This window comes from Callorhinus ursinus, unplaced genomic scaffold, assembly GCF_003265705.2.
Source record: "Callorhinus ursinus isolate GAN/ISIS: 27379988/994484 unplaced genomic scaffold, GSC_fseal_2.0 scaffold18, whole genome shotgun sequence".
Lineage (NCBI taxonomy): Eukaryota > Metazoa > Chordata > Mammalia > Carnivora > Otariidae > Callorhinus > Callorhinus ursinus.
The window spans coordinates 1,824,710-1,846,252 of record NW_027397080.1 but is presented as its reverse complement, the minus strand read 5'-3'; the positions used below and the strand labels follow the sequence as shown (position 1 = coordinate 1,846,252).

The 21,543-nt window shown below is 46.5% G+C and overlaps 1 protein-coding gene, 1 long non-coding RNA gene, 1 other non-coding gene and 1 pseudogene across 12 annotated transcripts in view; 3 read left to right on the top strand and 1 right to left on the bottom strand.

The window, feature by feature from the left end:
• The window catches only part of ARMH1 (armadillo like helical domain containing 1), a 51,451-nt gene extending 46,932 nt beyond the window's left edge, over positions 1-4,519 (top strand). For 9 of the 10 annotated variants that reach the window (XM_025856503.2, XM_025856504.2, XM_073902715.1 and 6 more), the window contains 6 exons: positions 2,559-2,681; positions 2,769-2,841; positions 2,982-3,111; positions 3,193-3,270; positions 3,562-3,643; positions 3,781-4,519. In XM_025856503.2, the coding sequence (XP_025712288.1) occupies positions 2,559-2,681; positions 2,769-2,841; positions 2,982-3,111; positions 3,193-3,270; positions 3,562-3,643; positions 3,781-3,947 (653 nt within the window). In that variant the 3' untranslated portion in view covers positions 3,948-4,519. Of the gene's footprint in view, positions 1-2,558; positions 2,682-2,768; positions 2,842-2,981; positions 3,112-3,192; positions 3,271-3,561; positions 3,644-3,718 lie in introns of all 10 variants that reach the window. The other variant, XM_025856505.2, reaches the window with a different exon arrangement.
• Positions 4,520-9,561: 5,042 nt separating this feature from the next.
• On the bottom strand, positions 9,562-9,677 carry LOC112812410 (U5 spliceosomal RNA). Its single transcript, XR_003205268.1, has one exon. It is a non-coding gene; the product is annotated as a U5 spliceosomal RNA (small nuclear RNA).
• Positions 9,678-11,331: 1,654 nt separating this feature from the next.
• Positions 11,332-12,961, top strand: LOC141374405 (uncharacterized). Its single transcript, XR_012381250.1, has 2 exons — positions 11,332-11,585; positions 12,389-12,961. It is a non-coding gene; the product is annotated as an uncharacterized lncRNA (long non-coding RNA).
• A 373-nt stretch (positions 12,962-13,334) lies between these two features.
• LOC112811895 (HIG1 domain family member 1A, mitochondrial pseudogene) lies at positions 13,335-15,052 on the top strand (annotated as a pseudogene).
• Positions 15,053-21,543: the final 6,491 nt, after the last annotated feature.

Below are 21,543 nucleotides of genomic sequence, written 5' to 3'. Positions count from 1 at the left end.
AACATTTAATGTCTGTTCAATAAGAGATATCTACAAAAAACTATAACAAATGCCATACCTAATAGATGAAACATTGGAAACTTTTCCTTTAAGCTCAGAAATAAGGCAAATTTGCAAACATTCCTCTCCACGGAAATCTTTAGTAAAAGGTGAGATATGCAATCAGAAGAGGAACCAGAGTATACTTAGGTATGTTTGCTACTCTTTCCATAACTGACTGCAGTTCTCCAAGACTGGTGTCTATTCCTGTGCCACCATCACCCTGCTAGGAAAATTTGTGAAAGGGATTTTTAGAAAAGACATTTGTTGATCCAAGGAAACAGGGAAATGTGCAGTTTTATTTTTTTTTAAAGATTTTATTTATTTATTCATGAGAGACAGAGAGAGAGAGAGGCAGAGGGAGAAGCAGGCTCCCAAGGAGCAGGGAGCCCGATGCGGGACTCGATCCCAGGACCCTGGGATCATGACCTGAGCCGAAGGCAGACGCTTAACCATCTGAGCCACCAGGCGCCCGAAATGTGCAGTTTTAAACAAAAATGTAGTACTGGGGTGGCAGCCATAGATATGCAAATGAGCCCTCTGGGTGAGATGGTAGGGTTGGCCCACAGTAGTGCAGGGTGCGCACCTGCCCCACCCACTGCTGGGGTGGAGGGGACCCAAAACATTTTTTAAAGGGCACCCGGGAGGGTCACCTGGTTAAGCATCGACTCGGTTTCGCCTGGGATCAGGATCTCATGGGTTGTGGGATCCAGCTGCCTCAGGTTCTTGGCCCACTGAGGAGTCAGCTTGAAAGTTGCTCTCGCTCTGGCCGTCCCCCCCCCCCCCAATTCATGCAAGCGCTCTAAACAAGTTGTTTTCTTAGGAAAAATTACCACAATAGAACAATGCTTACTAACTTAAAAAAAGAAAAAGAAAAAAGGCACTTTATAAGATGTTGCCCAACCAATCCCAAACAGCAGTGTTGTTTTTTACTTATTTATCTGACAAATAGAGAAACAGCAAAAAGAGGGAACACAAACAGAGGAAGTGAGAGAGGAAGAAGCAGGCTTCCCCCCAAGCAGTGAGCCTGATATGGGTGCTTGATCCCAGGACTCTGGGCAGACACTTAACGACTGAGTCACCTAGATACCCCAACAGCAGTGTTGTTTAACAACCAAATCACGAACCTAAGAATCTGTCCTTGCTAGGAAACATTTAGCCTTACTTGAATAAGGCCTCCAAAAATTGTACTACCAATTCTCTAGTGCTGCTTCCTGCAAAAATACATGTTTGGCACCTACATCAAAGACCCTATTAAGATGAGAAAAAACAATACATATGTTGCCCCTGTGCCCCTGGTCCCGGATACTGGCTGATCCCCTCTACGCTTCCGGTGCCTTTGCACCTACCAGCAAACGCTTTTCTTCCATGACCGAGAATTATCTCAAGCATATCCTTACTGGGCAAAGCTTTCCTGACAAGGATATAAAAGGTTAATTTTCATGATTCAAAGAGATATTCCTGGTATTAGTTCTCATGTGTCTATCGAAGTCTCAGCTCCCCTACGAGTCGAGTCGAGGTAGCAAGCACGTGTGTTTAAAATAACACTTACCAGTGTTCCATCACATGACTAACTCACCCTGCCCCCATCCAGCTCTGCCCCCATGCGATTCCCTTCTAAGAATGTTTCTTCTCCCCTTTCCTCATCTTCCCCAGCACCCCCCCAGCTTGACCCCCTTTGTAGTGCTATACTGTGCACCTGGCGCATCAGACATGTAGTGCAGGCTTGTGCGAAGGCTGAGGGAATGCCAAAACGACTGGGAAGTACCTCTAAAAAAACAACCCTCAATAAATTCTAGTTCTTTCCTCATTTGTAATCCAATCTTTCCTTTTGCTCCCCCCCCCCAAACGTTAGCCAAATCACTTTGCCCCTTTGCTTCACCCTCTGCAAGGTGAAATGGGCTAACAGTTACAGTGTCATTGCAAAGCAAACCTCTTTTGGTTATGGTGAGCTTCGAGGGGATGCTGTGTGGAAAGCCTAGGCAAAGGGCTCCATAAATGGTTTGTCTACCTTGCTTCCACCCTTCTCACTTGCTGCCACACATCCTCCATCCACTCGCTGTCTCCCTCTCACCCCACCCCCGGGGGGCTTTGCCCATCCTTTCTCCCTTTGAAGACCTAGCCCCTCCCACCTCCGTGACACCCGGATTCCCGGATTCCTCCAAGCCGAAGGTGGCCCCACCTCGGTGGGGACTCCAGCTCTGACAGCCTCAAAGGCTCACCATCCAACCTTTCCTCCTCCCTCTATGGCAAATTCTGTGAGGGCTGAGTGTGGGGGATGAGGCTTGGCCCCCTCCTCCTCCTCTTTAGCCCCAGATCCAGCCGGACTGAGGTGTTGCCTGCCCAGCTTCCCCCACACATAGCTTGCATGGTGCTGGCCAGTAAAAGGTGCTAGGAAAGGAGCAGGAAGGGGATGGGGGTAAAGGGAAGCGACTTGGTTCAAGGGAGTCTTTGCTTGCTTGGTGGGGATGGAGGGTTTTGGAGCGTCAGGCCTCCCCAGCGCCTCTGCCGTTCCCCAGCCATCGAGCTGATCAAGGACCTGGTCAACTATGACGTGTGCCAGGCGCTGCTCAAGGGCCTCGTGGAGCTGCTGATACCGTCCGTCAAGGAGACCAGCAAACTGCAACCCAAGATCCTCAACGGTAGGGAGCCGCTCGGACTGGGGCTGCGGGGCGGGGGCTGGCCTTGGGAAGCCGGACCTCCAACCTCACGGCCGCCCCCTCTGCCAGACTCCTTGGTTCCCCAGCTCACCGCCCACCTGCCGGTGTTTTTGCAGCAGGCTGCGGCGGCCAAGGCCATCGGGTAAGCGGGCGGGGGGAGTGGGGGGAATGCGGCGAGCCAGGCTGGCGCTGCCCGCGGGCCCGGGGTGGGGGGGGTGCGGCTCGGGCTGCCGGGCGCCGGAGGATCCCAAGGGGTCGCCGCCGCCCGAATTTCCGGCCCAGGATCCTGGCGCGCAGCAACACGAGCATCGCCGAGGAGATGCTGCACCTGCGCGTGGTGCACAGCCTGTTGGCCGCCATGGGCAACTCGGACCACAGCAACAGCCAGCGGCAGGCCAGCCTCACGCTGGAGGTGAGCGGCGGGACTGCGGGGCGGCGCGGCGGGCCCTGGGCGAGGGCACCGCAGTCACCCCGCCGCCCCCCGCGGCCGCAGTACTTCGTGCAGGTGTTCCCGGTGGTGGAGGAGCACGTGCGCAGGTCCATGGGAGAGGAGCTCTATAAGCTCTTCCTAGTAAGTGCCCCCGCCCCGCAGAGCCTGGACGGCGACCGGACGGTGCGGCCTCCACAGCGTCCCCGCCCCCCCCGGGCCACACCCCCCACGCACGCTGGGCCCGGGTCCGCTGTGGGAGGGACCGCGCTGGCTCGGGCTCCTCCCCACCCCCACCCCCGCCCCGCGTCCTGCCGGTCCCTGTCCTGCGCTTCCGGTCAGCCCCGGAGCCGGCCGCATTCCTGTGCCTGGCGCCCGCCTGCAGGTCCAGACTGCCCTGGAGGCTCAGTAGGTTTCCCTTGCTCCTGCCCCCAGAGCAATGCCGAGGACTTGTACATGAAAATAGATAGCATTCAGGCGGACATCTTGGCGGCCAATAAAGTCAATGTTTCCAAAGGTGAGTGGGGAGTGAGGGTGCCTGGAGCCGAGGTGCAGCGGCACCCAGACTCAGGCTCGCCTCCCCTGCCTCCAGCATTATACCTCGGTGGCGTCCCCCACAGCAACACGACGTTTTACCTTGACGCCCATGACCAGGATCAGCTGGCTTACATCACATACTTCCAGAAGGAGGATGTGGAGGGAGAGGAGTAACAGAGCCTCTGAGGCAATCCAGGAAGGCCCGGGCTGTGTTTCAGGAAGCCTGGCAGAAGGATCCTGGGGTCACGCTCACGGTGACTCCACTGGCCCAGGTGGGAGGCTGAGGGTTGGGCCTGCCAGGAGAGGAGAGGGAGAGCTGCTGGCTGGCAAGAATTCAATAAATAATCTTGCTATATGTCTGTTCTCTGTGTAGCGGGGCGGGGGAATTAAATGAGAGCTTTGTTGATGGGCTGGGGTTCCTCTGCTCATCCAGGAAAAAAGCTGGTCTGGAGGGAAGGAACATCGATATCCTGGAAGATTTAAGAGTGTAGCCTGAGGAGAGAACTTCACCTCTGCTCCCTACTGGCCCCTGCACGCTCTCCTCCAGGAGACCACACTCTGCTTTTTTTCCTACCTCTGGTTGCTTCCTCTCATTTTCTTTTGCTGATTAATCCTCTCAACCCAGCTTCTTTCAAGTTAGAGTAACCTGGAGCCTCTTCTCTACTTTTTCACCCTGGTGATCTCATCCAGTCTCAGAACTTTAAATGCCATTTATACGCCATTGACTCCCACATTTCTATTTCCAGTTAAATATTTCCACCTCTTTATGTCCAAAACTGGACTTCTGATCTGTGCCACCTTCCCCAGCACAACTGATGGCAACTCATCGTTTCTGCCACTCAGAACAAAATAGTGTTCTCTTTAATGTCTCTCTTCAACATCTGTATCCGTTCTGTTGACTCCAAGTATATCCAGAATCCAACCATATCTCACTACCTCTGTTGGTAATACCCTAATCTGAGCCGTTGTTTTTCCTGCTTTGTTTCTCCACCATTGTTTAGACTACTCTAGAGGCCTTTCTACCCCATTCTCTTTTCAATACAGCAGCCAGGGTAGTCTCTCTTTTTTTTAAGATTTTATTTATTTATTTGAGAGCGAGAGAGCACAAGCAAGGGGAGAGGCAGAGGGAGAAGCAGGCTCCCTGCTGAGCAGGGGGTCCCATGTGGGGCTTGATCCCAGGACCCTGGGATCATGACCTGAGCCGAAGGCAGACGCTTAACCAACTGAGCCACCCAGGCACCCCCATGGTAGTCCTTTTAAACTTAGATTGTGTTACTGCTCAAAACCTTGCAGGGCTCTCCATTTCAGGAACAGTAAAGCTAAAAGCCCTTCCTATGGCCTGCAGGGAAGACGGTAGACAATTTAGTCTCCTATGACCTCTGAACTGTCTCCTACTTCTCTCTTTCTCCTTCACTGGATAGCATAGCTATATGGTTCTTAGAAACTTTCACCTCAGCTATATAGCTACATGGTGAACTCCCTCACCTCCTTGCAACTCTATACAAAAGTCACCTTCTCAATGAGGGCTACGTCATTACCACTCCCTATACTCTGGTCCCCAAGCCCCTTATGCTATTTTTTCCCACAACACTTATTACTTTATTTGTGTATGGTCTGTCTCTCCACCTGTATATAAGCTCAACTAGGTCAGGGGTATTTTTGTTCTTTACTAATACATCCCAGACATAGAACAGTGCCTGGCATGCACGTGTTAATGACAGAAATTGTCCATCAAATCAGAAGAAATGATAGATAGGGCGCCTGGGTGGCTCAGTTGGTTAAGCGACTGCCTTCGGCTCAGGTCATGATCCCGGAGTCCCGGGATCGAGTCCCGCATCGGGCTCCCTGCTCAGCATGGAGTCTGCTTCTCCCTCTGACCCTCTTCCCTCTCGTGCTCTCTCTCTTTCTCTCTCTCTCAAATAAATAAATAAAATCTTAAAAAAAAAAAAAAAAAAAGAAATGATAGATAGACAGCAGTAATTCTCCAGGTGGCCACAAGAGGGCACACCGGCCCTGGTTGTTAATCTAAGGCAGTCTCAAAATGAGCTGAGAAAAGTTAACAAAATATAGTTACGCTTTAAAGGTAAGTGGGTGTTCTGTTTTAAAGAAGTGTCTGTTTTTAATCTTCAGATGGCCTTTTTTTGTAGAATGATGGTAAAAAAGTACCCCGGAAATTTTTTGAAATTTTAATAATCGGAAAATCCAAAAATCTGGAAGCCACCGGTCTAAGGTGACCATAGTTTAATAAAAACAATGGAACTTTTAGGGGCGCCTGGGTGGCTCAGATCGTTGGGCGTCTGCCTTCGGCTCAGGTCATGATCCCAGGGTCCTGGGATTGAGCCCCGCATCAGGCTCCCTGCTCAGCGGGGAGTCTTCTTCTCCCCCTCCCTCTGCTTCTCCCCCTGCCCATGCTCTCTATCTCTGTGTCTCGAATGAATTAAAAAAAAAAAAATCTTAAAAAAAAAACAATGGAACTTTTAAAATTGAATCTTAAGTATAATATAAATATGTAAATCATACACGTTACATGGAATTTATTAATACATACTTCCCCCACTTCTTACAAGTTCAAAGCTACAAAAAAGTTGAAAGAAAAATACAGTGAATAGGGCACCTGGGTGGCTCAGATGGTTGGGCGTCTGCCTTCAGCTCGGGTCACGATCCTGGGGTCCTGGGATTGAGTCCTGCATCGGGCTCCCTGCTCCTCAGGGAGCCTGCTTCTCCCTCTGCCTCTTTCTCTCTCTCTCTCTGTGTCTCTCATAAATAAATAAAATCTTAAAAAAGAAAAATACAGTGAATACCTGTATACCTATCACTCTTTTGCTTTCTCTCTCTCTCTCTGTTTCCTGAGCCATTGGAAAGTTTTGGTTATTGGGGCACCTGGCTGGCTCAGTCGACAGAGCATGCAACTCTTGATCTCATGGTCCTGAGTTCAAGTTCCACATTCAGAGTAGAGATTACATTTCACCACTAAATATTCACATTATGTTTCTACTAAGAATAAGGACATTCTCCTACATAATTACAGTATCATTATTTTGGTGGTCTGAGTAATGGTCCCCAAATATGTCTACATCCTATGCCTGGAACCTGTGAATAGTTACATGGTAAAAAGAATTTTGTGGGCGTAATTAAATTAAGGGTCTTGAGATGGGGAGATTATTCTGGGTTAGCCAGGTGGACCCGTGATAATCACAAGAGTCCTTATAAGTAGGATCCAGAGTTAGAACTAGGAGATGACAGAAGCAGAAGAGTTGGAATGATGTGAAGGGGTCACATACAGGCAGCTTCTAGAAGCTGAAAGAAGCAAGGAAACAGTCTCTAAAGTCTCTAGAAGGAAGGCAGCCCGGCCAACACCTTGATTTTAGACTGCTGACCTCCAGAACTGTAAGAGAATAAATTTGTGTTAAATCACGAAGTTTGGGGACACCTGGGTGGCTCAGTCGGTTAAGCGTCTGCCTTCGGCTCAGGTCATGATCCCAGGATCCTGGGATCGAGTCCCGCATCGGGCTCCCTGCTCAGCGGGAAGCCTGCTTCTCCCTCTGCCTGACACGCCTCCCTGCTTGTGCTCTCTCTTTCTCTCTCTGACAAATAAATAAATAAATAATCTTAAAAAAAAAAAAAAAAGGAAATCACAAAGTTTGTAGTTACTTGTTACAGCAACAAAACCTATACAATTATTAATATCTAAAAGAGTTCATACTAAAATTTCCACAACTGTCCCCAAAATGTACCTTGTTTTCTTTCCCTTTTTTTAAAAAGATTTATTTTGGGGGCACCTGGGTGGCTTAGTCGTTAAGGGTTTGCCTATGGCTCAGGTTATGATCCCAGCATCCTGGGATCTAGCCGGTGTCAGGCTCCCTGCTCAGCGAGAAGCCTGCTTCTCCCTCTCCAGTTCCCCCTGCTTGTGTTCCCTCTTTCGCTCGCTCTCTCTGTCAAATAAAATCTTTTAGAAAATAAAAAAATAAAAGATTTCTTTAGATTTATTTTAGAGGCCGCGCATGAGTGGGGGAGGGGCAGAGAGCAGCAGAGAAGCAGACACCCCACTGAGCACAGGGCCAGATGGGGAGCTCCATCCCAGGATCCTGAGATCAAGACCTGAACAGAAACCAAGAATAGGAGGAGGAGGCTTAACCGACTGAACCACCCGGGTACTCCCCCAAGCTTGAACTTCGAAAGTTTTATTCAGGGGCGCCCAAGTAGCTCAGTCGGTTGGGTGTCTGCGTTTGGCACAGGTCGTGATCCCAGCGTCCTTGGATAAGGCCCCCCGCTGAGGCTCCTTGCTCAGCGGGGAGTCTGTTTCTCCCCCTCCCTCTGCCTGCCCCTCCCCCTGCTTGTGCTCTCTGTCAAATAAAATCTTTAAAAAAAGAAAAAGAAAAGCAGAAGTTAAAAGTTTTAGGGCGCCTGCCTTCAGCTCAGGTCATGATCCTGGAGTCTCAGTATCAAGTCGCGACGGGCTGCCTCGCGGGGAGTCTACTTCTCCCTCTGACCCTCCCCTCGACCCTCCCCCCTCTCATGCTCTCTCTTTTTCTCTCAAATAAATATCTTTAAAAAAAATAAAAGTTTTGGGCGCCTGGGTGGCTCAGTCGTTGAGCGTCTGCCTTCGGCTCGGGTCGTGATCCCAGGGTCCTGGGATCGAGGCCCACATGGGGCTCCCTGCTCGGCGGGAAGCCTGCTTCTCCCTCTGCCATGCTCCCTGCTTGTGTTCCCTCTCTCTCTGTCTCTCTGTTAAAAAATAAAAATAAAAAATCTTTAAAAAAATAAAAAATTAAATTAACCGACCCTATTTTTTTTAAAAAAATGTTTTATTAAAGGCTTCAACAAAAACACTTTACCGAATATTCTATTGGTAGCAAACATCTGTTGGGCGACTGCTCTGTGCCCCATGCCAGGCGCAGGAGGCAATTTAAGTTAATGCTTGGTGGTCTCCAAATTCAAAGCCTTCGGGATGAAATGTATCAGCCACCTCTGCTAATGTACTTGGATTTCTTAAAACGGTGCCATTGCTGGAGGGTAAGGCTGCAGTGGGTACCTCTCCCCAAAATGGCTCCTTCCTTTTCCGTCCTCCAGGGTGAGGGCTTTCATCTCCTGCCCCCTCTGGGGTCAGCATCGCCTCTCCAACATAAACTCCACAGCAGCACAATCCAAGCCACGCCTAAGACATCATTTTTCTAAAAGCCTAGTAAGGAGTGATGTAATGCAATCCACCATGAGCGACCTTCCTCGTGGCTAGAAGTACAGATAGACCCTTTGCGCAGTAAGACCCATGCACCCGATTCGTTCAAGTTACCTACTCAATAAATCGATTTTGTTGCAGGCGCTGGGCTAGTCGGGTGAAAATTGAAAATTGCAGTTTATTTAAAATGCGCATAGCACAGAGATCCGCACTGCAGCGGTGATGCGTGAGAAAACCCCCATAAGAAAAAAAACCGAGATCCCCCAGAAACACTACACTGTACCGGGTTGTAAAAATGCTAAAAGCACCTGGTTCTGCAGGTTCCAAAGACACCCATTTGAACCACTAGCTCCTGCCACAATCCAAAAGCTTCAAAACAGGTGGTAAGAAAACACAAAAAGAACTTTTCTCAGCGAAACCGGCTCAAAACATCTTATAACCGTATTAGCCAAGCATTGTAATGGAGAGTTAAAAAGACACCAAAGGGAAAAAAAAAATCATTGCTTCGAAGCCACTGGCGCTAAGTAAGCTAACTTTCAGTTCACACTACCGCAATCTACTGAGAACTCAATCAATAGCTAATACATCGACTTAGTCTTCCCATACTAACGTTACGAACTTAACAAAAGTTAAAAAAGAAGCACGTTTTAATACAGTCACCATCAGAAACCGTAAGATACTTGAAAATAGAAGCGAAGTCTTTTTTTTAACACATCTTGATAAGCCCTGCAAGCGCAAGGCCTCAAAAAATTGGGTAAACACTCAGAATTGTTCCTCTCCACGGAAATCTTTAGTAAAAGGCGAAAGATTTATACGATCTGAAGAGAAACCAGAGTATGGTTTAATATTTCGCTCACACAGCCCACGGGTAACTGTCACTCCTAGAACAGCAATGGTAGTTACTTATCCAAAAGAGCCAGTGACTTCTGTCTTTATCTCAGGCAATTCTGTGATGGCAATCTGATTTCTGGGGGGGGGAAGAAAAGTTGAAAGAAAAAGAAAAATCTAGCCATTTTTAGAAAATTAATACCCTGTGTGCAATGCATTGTGGGTATGTAAATGAAGCTTAGTCACCAGCCTCCGGTTGCCGTAAATTCCTTAGTTCGTTTTCCTGCTAGGCCTAGAGCCACCACCAGGGGGCAGGGCAGAAGCCAGATTTGCAGGGACATAGACGCCTGCCTGGTCCAGAGTCTCATTTTATTTTTTTTGTTTTCATTTTGTTTTATAATTGACACTCCAAGGTAAAATTTATCTTGAATAAAAATTAAAATTGAACTTTTTTAAGTCTTGAAAATAATTGTCTTCTTGCATTCATTCAACAAAAATATATTGAACACTGTGTCAAACCCTGTGCTGGGCTTCAGGAATGTGTGGTGAGCACAGATAACAGAATGTTCAGTGACACATGGGCCAAACATGAAAGGATTCATCAAAGTAGGGTGGTGAGGGCATTCAGGGCAGCACCATAAGCAGTATGAGCCGGGGTAGTGAAAGGGCAAGTGGCCCAGATTTTGACGGGCCTTCAATGCCAAGCAAAGAGCTTCAACTTACCATGAGGGCAATGGGGAGCAATTGAAACTCTTTAAAGGACAATAGGATCAGATTAGTGGTTTGAAGCAGCATCAGCATCACCTGGTGTTATTGGTGTTATGAGTTGAATTGTGCCTCCCCAAATTCATTTGTTGAAGTCTTTATTCCCAGTATCTCAGAATGTGACTTTATTTGGAAATAGCGTCATTCCAGGTGTAATTAGTTAAGGTGAGGCTTCCAGAACTCTGAGACAATTCATTTCTGTGATTTAAACCACCCAGTCTGTGGTGCTTTGTTATGGAACTCTAGAAAATATACCTGGGTACTTGTTAGAAATGCAAATGATCAGCCCTCATCCCAGGCCTACAGTCAAAAACCGGGGGAAGGGGGACCCAAGTGTCTGGGTTAACAATCCTCGGGTGATTCTGATGCAGGCTAAATTGAGAACCACTGAACAGCCGCGGCTGCGGCTCAGATTTGGAGATTATAACGAGCAAGAAGTTGAGAGACAATTTAGGACACGAAGCAGTAAAGCCAGAGAGAAATGATGGCCCAGACTGCCCAAGGAACGAGTGCAAGATGAGGAGAGGCAAACCACTCGGAGAGATCCCTAAAAAACAGTGGCAGGGGGCGCCTGGGTGGCTGTCGGTTTAAGCGTCCGCCTTCGGTTCAGATCAAGATCCCAGCGTCCTGGGATCGGGTCCTACACTGGGCTCCTTGCTCAGCAGTGAGTCTGTTTCTCCCTCTCCATCTACCCCTCCACTTGCTCGCTCGCCTTCTCTCTCTCTCTCTCTCAAACAAGTAAATAAAATCTAAAAACAAAAAACAGTAGCCTACAGGAGCCCCTCGGCAGGAGCACATGCAATTAACTAGGAAGGTTGGCGGAAAACCAGGAGAGTGAACCAAACCGAAACCAAGGGCAGGAAAGACGTTTCAGGAAGGGAGTGGTGAGTTGTGTCCAATGCGGGAGATGGGGCGGCCAGGTCCGTGGGCTTCAGCAGCGCCGCAGTTGCCGGGGACCTGGCCAGAGCGGTTTCCAGAGAGTGGGGCGCGGCGGCAGCCGGGCTGCGGGGAGCTGGCGGGGAGCGGAGGTCAGGAAGCGGGCGGTGCGGGCAACTCTCCTGAGAAGGCTGGCCATGAAAAATCAGGAAAACCAACAGACCGTTTCTGGAAAGGCGGGAGATCGAAGGCTAGCCCTCCGCCTCCCCCGTTTAAGGTTAGCATCTCGCCGAAGGGAAGGAGCCGGTTGGGGGACCGAGGGAAGAAGGGCCAGGAGACTGGAATTAAACGGTGCGGGGTGGGGTGGGGGGCGAGGATGGTGGTCCATCTTGGGTGCGAGGGAGGCCCCGGACTCCGACTCTGTGACTCCGGCGACAGGTGGGCGGAGGCGTGCGGGTAAACCCCACCGTGGTGACGGGCCGCGGAGCTGCCCCCCCGCCTCGGGCGGCGCTCCAGCCCTCCAGCCTCCCCTACCTCTCTGCAGCCGGCAAAGCCCCAGCCTTCCACCTTCTCAACATCTCTGTTCCCTGGAGCAGCTGAGCCGTCCCTCCGATGAAAGCCCCACTCCTACTTGACACGTCCCTCGTTGGCTTGGCTTCCCCACGCCCGAGGCCCCGGCCTTTACCTTCTCTCGCGAAACCGTGCCGCACCTTCCCCCGCTCCCCTAGCAGACGACCTCGCCACGGATTCGTCTGAGAAGGCGGAAGCCATTTCCCCTAACTACCCACCCCCCAAAAAACCCGAGCCCCCAGCAGCTGCCCCTCCTCCACTAGGGCTTGTGAGCCACCTCCAAGCCCCTGTAGCCTGCGGGCTTCCACCGGCGGCCCCCTCAGGGGCATCTACTCTCCTCTCTCCGTGGGTCGTCCCTGCAGACCCAGGAGGCTCCGTTTTCTCCCAGCTGGAAAAAAAGGGGAGGAGGGAGAGGAGAGGGAAGGAAATAGCCAGCTCACCCTCCAACCACATTCTCCTTTTGGAATAGAGTGAACACAACAAAACAACTTCACTCTGTTTTTGTTTCAGGAAAAGTTCTGACGCAAGTCTCTTCCTTAAAAATAGGGCGCCTGGGTGGCTCAGTCGTTAAGCATCTGCCTTCAGCTCGGGCCATGATCCCAGGGTCCTGGGATCGAGCCCCGCATTGGGCTCCTTGCTCCGCGGGAAGCCTGCTTGTGTTCCCTCTCTCGCTGTGTCTCTCTCCGTCAAATAAATAATATCTTTTTTTTAAAAAATTTATTTATTTATTTATTCATGAGAGACAGAGAGAGAAGCAGAGGGAGAAGCAGGCTCCCAAGGAGCAGGGAGCCCGATGCGGGACTCGATCCCAGGACCCTGAGACCATGACTTGAGCCGAAGGCAGACGCTTAACCATCTGAGCCACCCAGGCGCCCAAATAAATAATATCTTTAAAAAAAAAAAAAAACATTTTCCTGGGGGGCGGGGGGGAAGTGGATGAAATAGGTGATGGGGATTAAGGAGGGCACTTGGTGTGATGAGCACCGGGTGATGTCTGGCAGTGTTGAATCGCTGTATTGTACACCTGAAACTAACATAACAGTTAACTATAGTGGAATTAAAAATAAAACAATGCACTGAAAAGAATGTAAAAAAAATAATAATAAAATTGCGTTGTAGGAGTAAGAAAAGGGGCGCCTGGCTGGCTCAGTTGGAGGAGACGTGACTCTTGATCTTGGAGTCATGAGTTCCAGCCCCAGGTTGGGTGTAAGATTACTTAAATAAATAAACTTAATAAAAAAAAATTCCTGCAGCCACAAGAGAAGAAATGGGACTTTTATTCTAAACAAATAGCTTCTACTGAGTTTCACCTTAAGGAACCTTCACTGTGGATGCATTTATATTGACTGGTACAATTTTGACTTAATTTTCACACTAGACTTTTGTTTAAATGACTCATGTAATTAAAAAATGCTTCACAAATCTTGAAATTGATTCAAACTTCAGAGACTTCAAGATGTGTTTTTTGGTAGGTGAAATAATTTCTATAGTAAGAGTTCTTACTTTAATCCTTGTCTCTCCTTCCTCACTTCTCATTTTATTTTAAAAAAATTGTCATGAGGGGGCACCTGGGTGGCTCAGTCAGTAAGCATCTGCCTTCGGCTCAGGTCATGGTCCCAGGGTCTTGGGATCAAGCCCCGCATAGGGTTCCCCGCTCCATGGGAGGCCTGCTTCTCTCCCACTCCCCCTGCTTGTGTTCCCTCTCTCGCTGTGTCTCTCTCTGTCAAATAAATAAAATTTAAAAAAAAATTGTCATGAGGTGTGCCTGGGTGGCTCAGTCGGTTAAGCATCAGATTCCTGATTTCAGCTCGGGTCATGATCTCAAGGTTGTGAGATTGAGTCCCAAAATGGGGGACCTGCTTAAGATTCATTCTCTCTCTCAAATTAAAAAAAAAGTCATGAATTATTTCTAACTCCATAGAAAAGTACAGAGGACAAAAACACACCCAGTACTACAATTTAATAGATATGAACATATCTTCAAATGTGCTTTAGATATGCTTGTAAATGAAAACCTCTTATAGGTTTCCTTCCTCCATTTTGGAGCCTCTGCCCTTCCATCCACCCGTCAAATAAATAAGTTTTTTAAAAAACAACACTACATCTAATAACTTGTGTATATGTTTTTTTCCATATTTGTGGGTTTGTATTTTTTTTTTTTTAGGTAATCTCTACGTCCAACCTGGGCCTTGAACTCACAACCCTGAGATCAAGAGTCACATGCTGAGTTATAGCCTAAGTCCTATCATTGTAGGAGGATTCTGCAGCCACTATATCAACCAGCACAGATGTTTCTCTTTCTTCACATGATGAAGATCAGGGATCTAAACTTATCTGGAAAGCTAGAGAGGCACACTTTGTTTCCATTGGAATGGCAGGGTTTGCAGCAATCGTTGCATATGGATTATATAAATTGAAGAGCTGGGGAAATACTAAAATGTCTGCTCACCTGATCCACATGCGTGTGGCAGCCCAAGGCTTTGTGGTGGGAGCAATGACCCTTGGTACGAGCCATTCCGTGTATAAGGAATTCTGGGCAAAGCCTAAACCTTAGAAGAAGAGTAGTTGTTTTGTTGGTGGTGCTTGTTTTAGTTAGGCATCTCATATTGAGTTTGTATGTTTATGTTGAAAATAAATTGTCTGAGTGGGCCAGACAATAACATGGTAATTTAAATTTTGGCTTCCTTTTTTGCGGGCTTGATTTACCTGGTAACCAAATTACTAGTGACCAGTTAACTAGCTAGGTCATTCAGGGGAGTCAAATTAGCACAAAAGAAACACGTCACTTTTAAATGTACTTCATAGTGGTATAATATGCTTCTTCTTAAACCCTTCTGATAAAATCAGTTATAGAGAGGACAATTTGCCAATCCTGAAGTACTCCAGTTGCTTTTGAAGTTATGTAGGAATCCTGTTTAATTTAATTTATTTTCTGCCTGTTTTGCAGACTGATTGAGTACTGCAGTTTTTAGGGCTAGTTGGCTCTTAACCCTTTCAGGACAGTGCATGGAATATAAGTTTCCCCACAACTGAAAATACGTGTATTTAAACCAAACCTAAAAAGCCAATAACAGCTGCTTACAAGTAGTATTTCAGAATCATACTTGTGAACATGAGAATAACTTATTTATGGATCCCAGTTTAGCTTTTTTTGTAATTGCAGAGTTATATTTATGCTGCTGTTGTATTAGATTAATTTTTTTAAGATTTTATTTATTTAGGGGCGCCTGGGTGGCTCAGATGGTTAAGCATCTGCCTTCGGCTCAGGTCATGATCCGGGGGTCCTAGGATCGAGCCCCGCATCGGGCTCCCTGCTAGGCAGGGAGCCTGCTTCTCCCTCTGCCTCTGCCTCTCTCTCTCTCTCTCTCTCTCTCTGACTCTCATGAATAAATAAATAAAACATTTTAAAAAAAGATTTTATTTATTTATATGACAGAGAGAGAGTGAGAGAGGGAACACAAGCAGGGGGAGTGGGAGAGGGAGAAGCAGGCTTCCCGCCAAGCAGGGAGCCCGATGCGGGGCTCGATGCGGGGCTCGATCCCAGGACACTGGGATCATGACCTGAGCGGAAAGCAGACACTTAATGACTGAGCCACCCAGGTGCCCCTGCATTAGGTTAATTTTTAAATGTTATCCTGAAATAGAAATGTGTATTTTAAGTACTAATGCAAAGGTAAATGAAAAACACTTCTTTTTTTTTAAGATTTTTTTTTTAATTTATTTATTCATGAAAGACAGAGAGAGAGAGAGAGGCAGAGGGAGAAGCAGGCTCCCAAGGAGCAGGGAGCCTGACACGGGACTTGATCCCAGGATTCTGGGATCATGACCTGAGCTGAAGGCAGACGCTTAACCATCTGAGCCACCCAGGCGCCCTGAAAAACACTTCTTAAATCTATGAAGTTTATTTTCTCTGTAAGAATCGTAAATGTTGGGGCTCCTGGGTGGCTCAGTCGTTAAGTGTCTGCCTTCGGCTCGGGTCATGGTCCCAGGGTCCTGGGATCGAGCACTGCATCGGGTTCCCTGCTCAGAGGGAAGCCTGCTTCTCCCTTTCCCACTCCCCCTGCTTGTGTTCCCTCTCTCGCTGTCTCTCTCTCTCTCTGTCAAATAAATAAACAAAATCTTTAAAAAAGAAAATCGTAAATGTTAACAAATTACCAATAATTGAAGTGATTAATGATTTATCAGCCAGGTGGTTTGGTTGGACATTATACACAAACTTTGGTATACTCCAGAATGCTTTGTTAAACTTCTCAAATTTTGTCTAACCTGAATTTACATTCCATGGTGATAACATGGTAAGTGTAGTGTTAGTAAAGTAAGTGAACACACACAGAAGAGTCACATGCTCTACTGTATGAGCCAGCCAGGTGCCCCGTGAGTACGTATCCGGAGGGTAAATTCCCAGAAGTGAATTGTTGGGGCAGAGTAAATGCATATATAGTTTTGTTAGATATTGCCAAAATTTCATTTTACACAATGCAATTGTATGCATACAATTGCTTCCTCTAGCGATGTATGAGGATATATCTGTTTCTCCACAGATTTGCTAACAGGATATTGTCAAGTTTTAAAATTTCTACCCATCTAAAATGGTATCTCCATATAGTTTTAATCTGTATTTCTCTTTTTTATAAATGAAGCCGAGTATGTTTTCATGTTTAAGGTCATTTGTGGATCTATCTTGTACATGTATTTCCTATTTAAATCTTTTGTCCGTTTTTCTGTTGGGTTTTCACTCTTTCTCTTACCCCCTCAATTTTTCTTGGAAACCTGCACTACCATCTCTCAGTCATGCATCACAGAAAGGAAATGCTTCCCTTAATTTTAATATTTTAAAGAGCTTGTTATGTATTAAAGGTATTTGTCCTTTATCTGCCATGTAAATCATTAGTAATTTCTCCTAGTTTTCATTTTTGCCAACCAAAAGTGTTTTTTGTGTTTGTCAATCTTCTTTTCTTCTAGATTTCAAGTCATAGTTTAAAAAGCTTTCTTCATACATACTATTTAAAAAATTCAGTCAGGGCGCCTGGGTGGCTCAGATGGTTAAGCAACTGCCTTCGGCTCAGGTCATGATCCTGGAGTCCTGGGATCAAGTCCCACATCGGGCTCCCTGCTCAGCAGGGAGTCTGCTTCTCCCTCTGACCCTCCCCCCTCTCATGCTCTCTCTCTCTCATTCTCTCTCTCTCAAATAGATAAAATCTTTTTAAAAAATAAAATAAATTAAAAAAAATAAAAAATTCAGTCATGTTTTCTGCTACTGCTTCATGTAGTTTCTTTTTTTCACATTTAAATCACTGGGGGTTTTTTTGTTTTACTTTTTTAGGTAGTCGAGGGGTAGAGCGAGAAAGAGAGAGAGAATCTTAAGCAGGCTCCACACCCAGCATGGAGCCCCATGTGGCTCGATCTCACAACCCTGAGATCATGAGATAAAATCAAGAGCCAGACACTTAACCAACTGAGCCACCCAGGTGCCTTAAATCACTGTTTTGGCTTGAGATTTATTCTGGTGTATGCTATCAGTTATGGATCCAGTTTTATGTTGCTCCAGATGGCTGAAACTACTGGTATAAGTTAGGAGTTAATTACTCCTGGAAAGTTTGGGAGAATTTATCTGTATCCACTTTAGCTTTGTGCTTTGGAGAAGAAAGATTTTTTATTATCATTTCAATTTCTTTATTGGATAGTGGTCTATTCGAGTTTACTATTTTTTTCTTTTTTTTAAGATTTTTAAAAAATTTGTGGAGTGCCTGAGTGGCTGTCGTTAAGCGTCTGCCTTCGGCTCAGGTCATGATCCCAGAGTCCTAGGATCGAGCCCCGCATCAGGCTCCAAGCTCAGTGGGAAGCCTGCTTCTCCCTCTCCAACTACCCCTGCTTGTGTTCCCTCTCTCTATGTCTCTCTCTGTCAAATAAATAAAATCTTTAAAAATTTTTTTTTAATTTATTTGAGAGAGAGAGATCACAAGCAGAGGGGCAGGGGTAGAGGGAGAAGCAGACTCCCCGCTGAGCAGAGAGCCGGATGTAAGACTTGATCCCAGGACCGTGGGATCATGACCTGAGCCGAAGGCAGACACAACCGACTGAACCACCCAGGTGTCTTACTATTTTTTTCTTATACGTGTTTTAAAATTTTACATTTTTTTCTAGAATTTTATCGACTTTGTTTAAGTTTTTTAATTTATTGATGTAAAATTGTTTATTTTTAAATAAATATTTTTAAAAGATTTTATTTATTTAACCGAGAGAGAGCATGCACAAGCAGAGGGAGATGGAGAAGCAGGCTCTCCACTGAGCAGGGAGCCCAATGCGGGGCTCGATCCCAGCACCCTGGGATCATGACCTGAGCTGAAGGCAAATGCTTAACGACTGAGCCAGCCAGGTGCACCTAAAATCGTTTATTTAAACATTTTTTTTTTAGATCTTATTTATTTGACAGACACAGTGAGAGAGGGAACACAAGCAGGGGGAGTGGGAAAGGGAGCAACAGGCTCCCACAGAGCAGGGAGCCCGATGCGGGGTTCTAGCCCAGGACCCTGGGATCCTGACCTGACCCGAAGGCAGACGCTTAACGACAGAGCCACCCAGGCTCCCCTTAAAGTTTTTAAATGTCTATTTAGATCTTATGCCCATTTTATTTTATTTTTGAGAGATAGCATGCATGCACATGCTTGTGGGGGTGGGAGGTATGCAAAGAGAATCTTAAGCAGGCTCCATGCCCAGCAGGGAGCCTGATGTGGGGCTGGATCTCAGGACCCTGAGATTATAACCCTGAGATAATGACCTGAGCCAAAATCAAATATGGACGCTTAACCAAATGAGCCACCCAGGCACCCCAATCTTATGCCCATTTTAAAATTTATTTATTTAGTTTTTAATAATATCTACACCCAAACTCACAACCCCGATATGGAGTCACATGCTTTTCTGACCAAGCCACCAGGTGCCCAATTAAAAATATTTTTGTTTGTATTTATTTCCCTTTTATTCTATATTTTGCTCATTTACCTATTTTTCTTTTCTTTTCTTTTCTTTTAAGCAATCTTACCAGGGTTGTCTAGCTTATTGAGACTTTCAAACAACTAATTTTTTTTTTTTTTAAGTAGGCTTCACGCCCAGCCTGGGGTTGAACTCGCGACCCTCAGATCAAGAGTTGTGTGCTCTACCAACTGAGCCAGCCAAGCAGCCCTCTAAACAACTAAATTTTTTAAAATTCTTTTTTAAATCTCTTTTTCACAGATTTCTGCCTTTTTCCTCCCTCTCTTATTTTTTTGAACCTCAACTTTGTAGCTCTTTCCCAAATTATTGAACAAAGTATCAGGAATGTTTTCAGCTGCAGGTTAAAGAAAACATGAATAAAGATGGCTTAAACAAACAGGTGGGTTTTGTTTTGCTTTGTTTGGTTTTGTATTTACACAAGGAGTCTTGATGGAGGTGGTTGCTGACTTTGATTCAACTGCTCAGCCTCCAAGAACCCTGGGGCTCTTCTCTCCTATTTGGCTGTCCAGTGTGTTGGGTTTTTGATCTCATGATTATCAACCTACTTTGTGATCACAAGGCAGCTGACACAACTCCAAACAGAATATCCATGTCCACAGCAAGAAAAAAGAGGATATGTTATGAGCAAACCATAGTCGATGTCATTTCATTCCCTTCTATTAGAAAACAACATATCCCACCCAGAAGCCCCCCAGAACATTCCTGCTTACATCTCATTGGCCAGGACTGTGTCACATGGCCAGCTCTCATTGCATGGAAATCTAGGAAAGCAAGTTATTTAGTTCTTCCAGGCTCTAATGTAGACATGAGTAAGGAAGCTGGGAATAGCTGTTAGATTAGCCACCAACAGTGTGTGTGTCACAAACAACTGGCTCATTTGTTTTCAGTCTTCCTTGTTTTCTTCATCATTTCCCGATGCCTTTGGGGTGAATCCTCACCCTGATGTTGCTTATTGTTTCATTTTGGCTGTAACCATTCTGCTCTTCAGTCCATGTATGGATTTCAACTATTAAAGTTTTCTCTCTCTTTTTGTTTAAGATTTTATTTATTTATTTGACAGAGAGAGCAAGAGAGAACACAAGCAGGAATAGTGGGAGAGGGAGAAGCAGTCCTGCCGTGGAGCAGGGAGCCCGATGTGGGGCTCGATGTGGGGCTCGATCCCAGGACCCTGGGACCATGACCTGAGCCAAAGGCAGACACTTAATGACTGAGCCACCCAGGAGGCCCTCAACTATTAAAGTTTTCATAACTAGTATTTCCAACTGATTCTTCCTGTTTGTTCCTGCCTTATGTTAACAGTGTCCTCCCTTATTTGTTGAGGATATTTATTAAGTTTATTTTAAACTCAGGTTGAGTAAGTTGGCCTCATCGAATATCAGTTTCTCAGTTTGTTTTTCTTTTATTGCAAATGTGTTCCCCCTTTGAGTTCGTATTACTTTGGGGATGTCAGTGAACTTGGCAGGGAAAGGCTAAAGTCCAGACCCTAAGATATGGAGAAGGAGGTAGAGAAGTAATGTTTAAGGTCCACTGGTCTAGCTCTACCTAGCCAGGATGGAGTACTGGACGATGCTGCTGGCTTCCTGCCTTGTGCACAGCAATGAGTCATGTAACTATCCACTCAGGGCCCTAAGGAGTGGGGGTAGGGAGGGGTGGGGCAGTGGGGAGCACAACTGAAAACTCTCCCTCAGCCTCACCCTTACTCAGGCACCTGATTCTCTTCCCCTCTGGCTGCCATCACAGTCCCCACAACTGGTCCCAACCAGCCTTCTCATGGATTTCTCAGTTTTTACTTTAGTTTCTCAAATACTCGACCTCTTTTCACTCCTGTTTCTCCTCCTCCTCCTTCTTCTTTGTTGCTGTTAAGGAGAAAATTTCAAGCAAACAAAAGTGCAAGGATGTCATTTCCATCACCCAGCACCCATGATCATCACTTCAAGGCCACGATTATTTCCTACATCCCCACCCCACACTGCTGGTCTGCTGGATTATTGGATTATTTTTTTAAGATTTTTATTTATATGTCAGAGAGAGAGAGAGCACACAAGCAGGGGGAGCAGTAGGCAGAGGGAGAAGCAGGCTCCCCACTGAACAAGGAGCCCGATGTGAGACTCAATCCCAGGACCCTGGGATCATGACCTGAGCCAAAGGCAGATGCTTAACAACTGAGCCACCCAGGCACCCCTGAATTATTTTAAAACAAATCTCAGACTTTCACTTTTTGGCAGAAGAAGCTACCACTATCAATCTAGATTAGTTCACCATCTTATCTGCCCCATTTAGTAATTTCCCCCACCTTTATTATGAACAATTTCATACAGACAATAAAGTTGAAGGATTACTATAGCACCCAGCTATATACCCACCAACCTGATTCAACAGCTCTTAACATTGTGTCATCTTACTTTTAGCTTATTTGTATGTTCTTATAGGGGAAGAAAAATCTTTTTTCTTTCTATCCTTCTAGGTTCTCAACTGGGGCTCTGTAACAAAAGACAGATTAAAAAAGCAGGGGGTGAGGGGCACCTGGGTGGCTCAGTCGTTAAGCGTCTGTCTTCAGCTCAGGTCATGATCCCAGGGTTCTGGGATCAAGCTCCGCATCGGGCTCCCTGCTCAGCAGGAAGCCTGCTTCTCCCTCTCCCACTCTCCCGGCTTGTGTGCCTGCTCTTGCTATC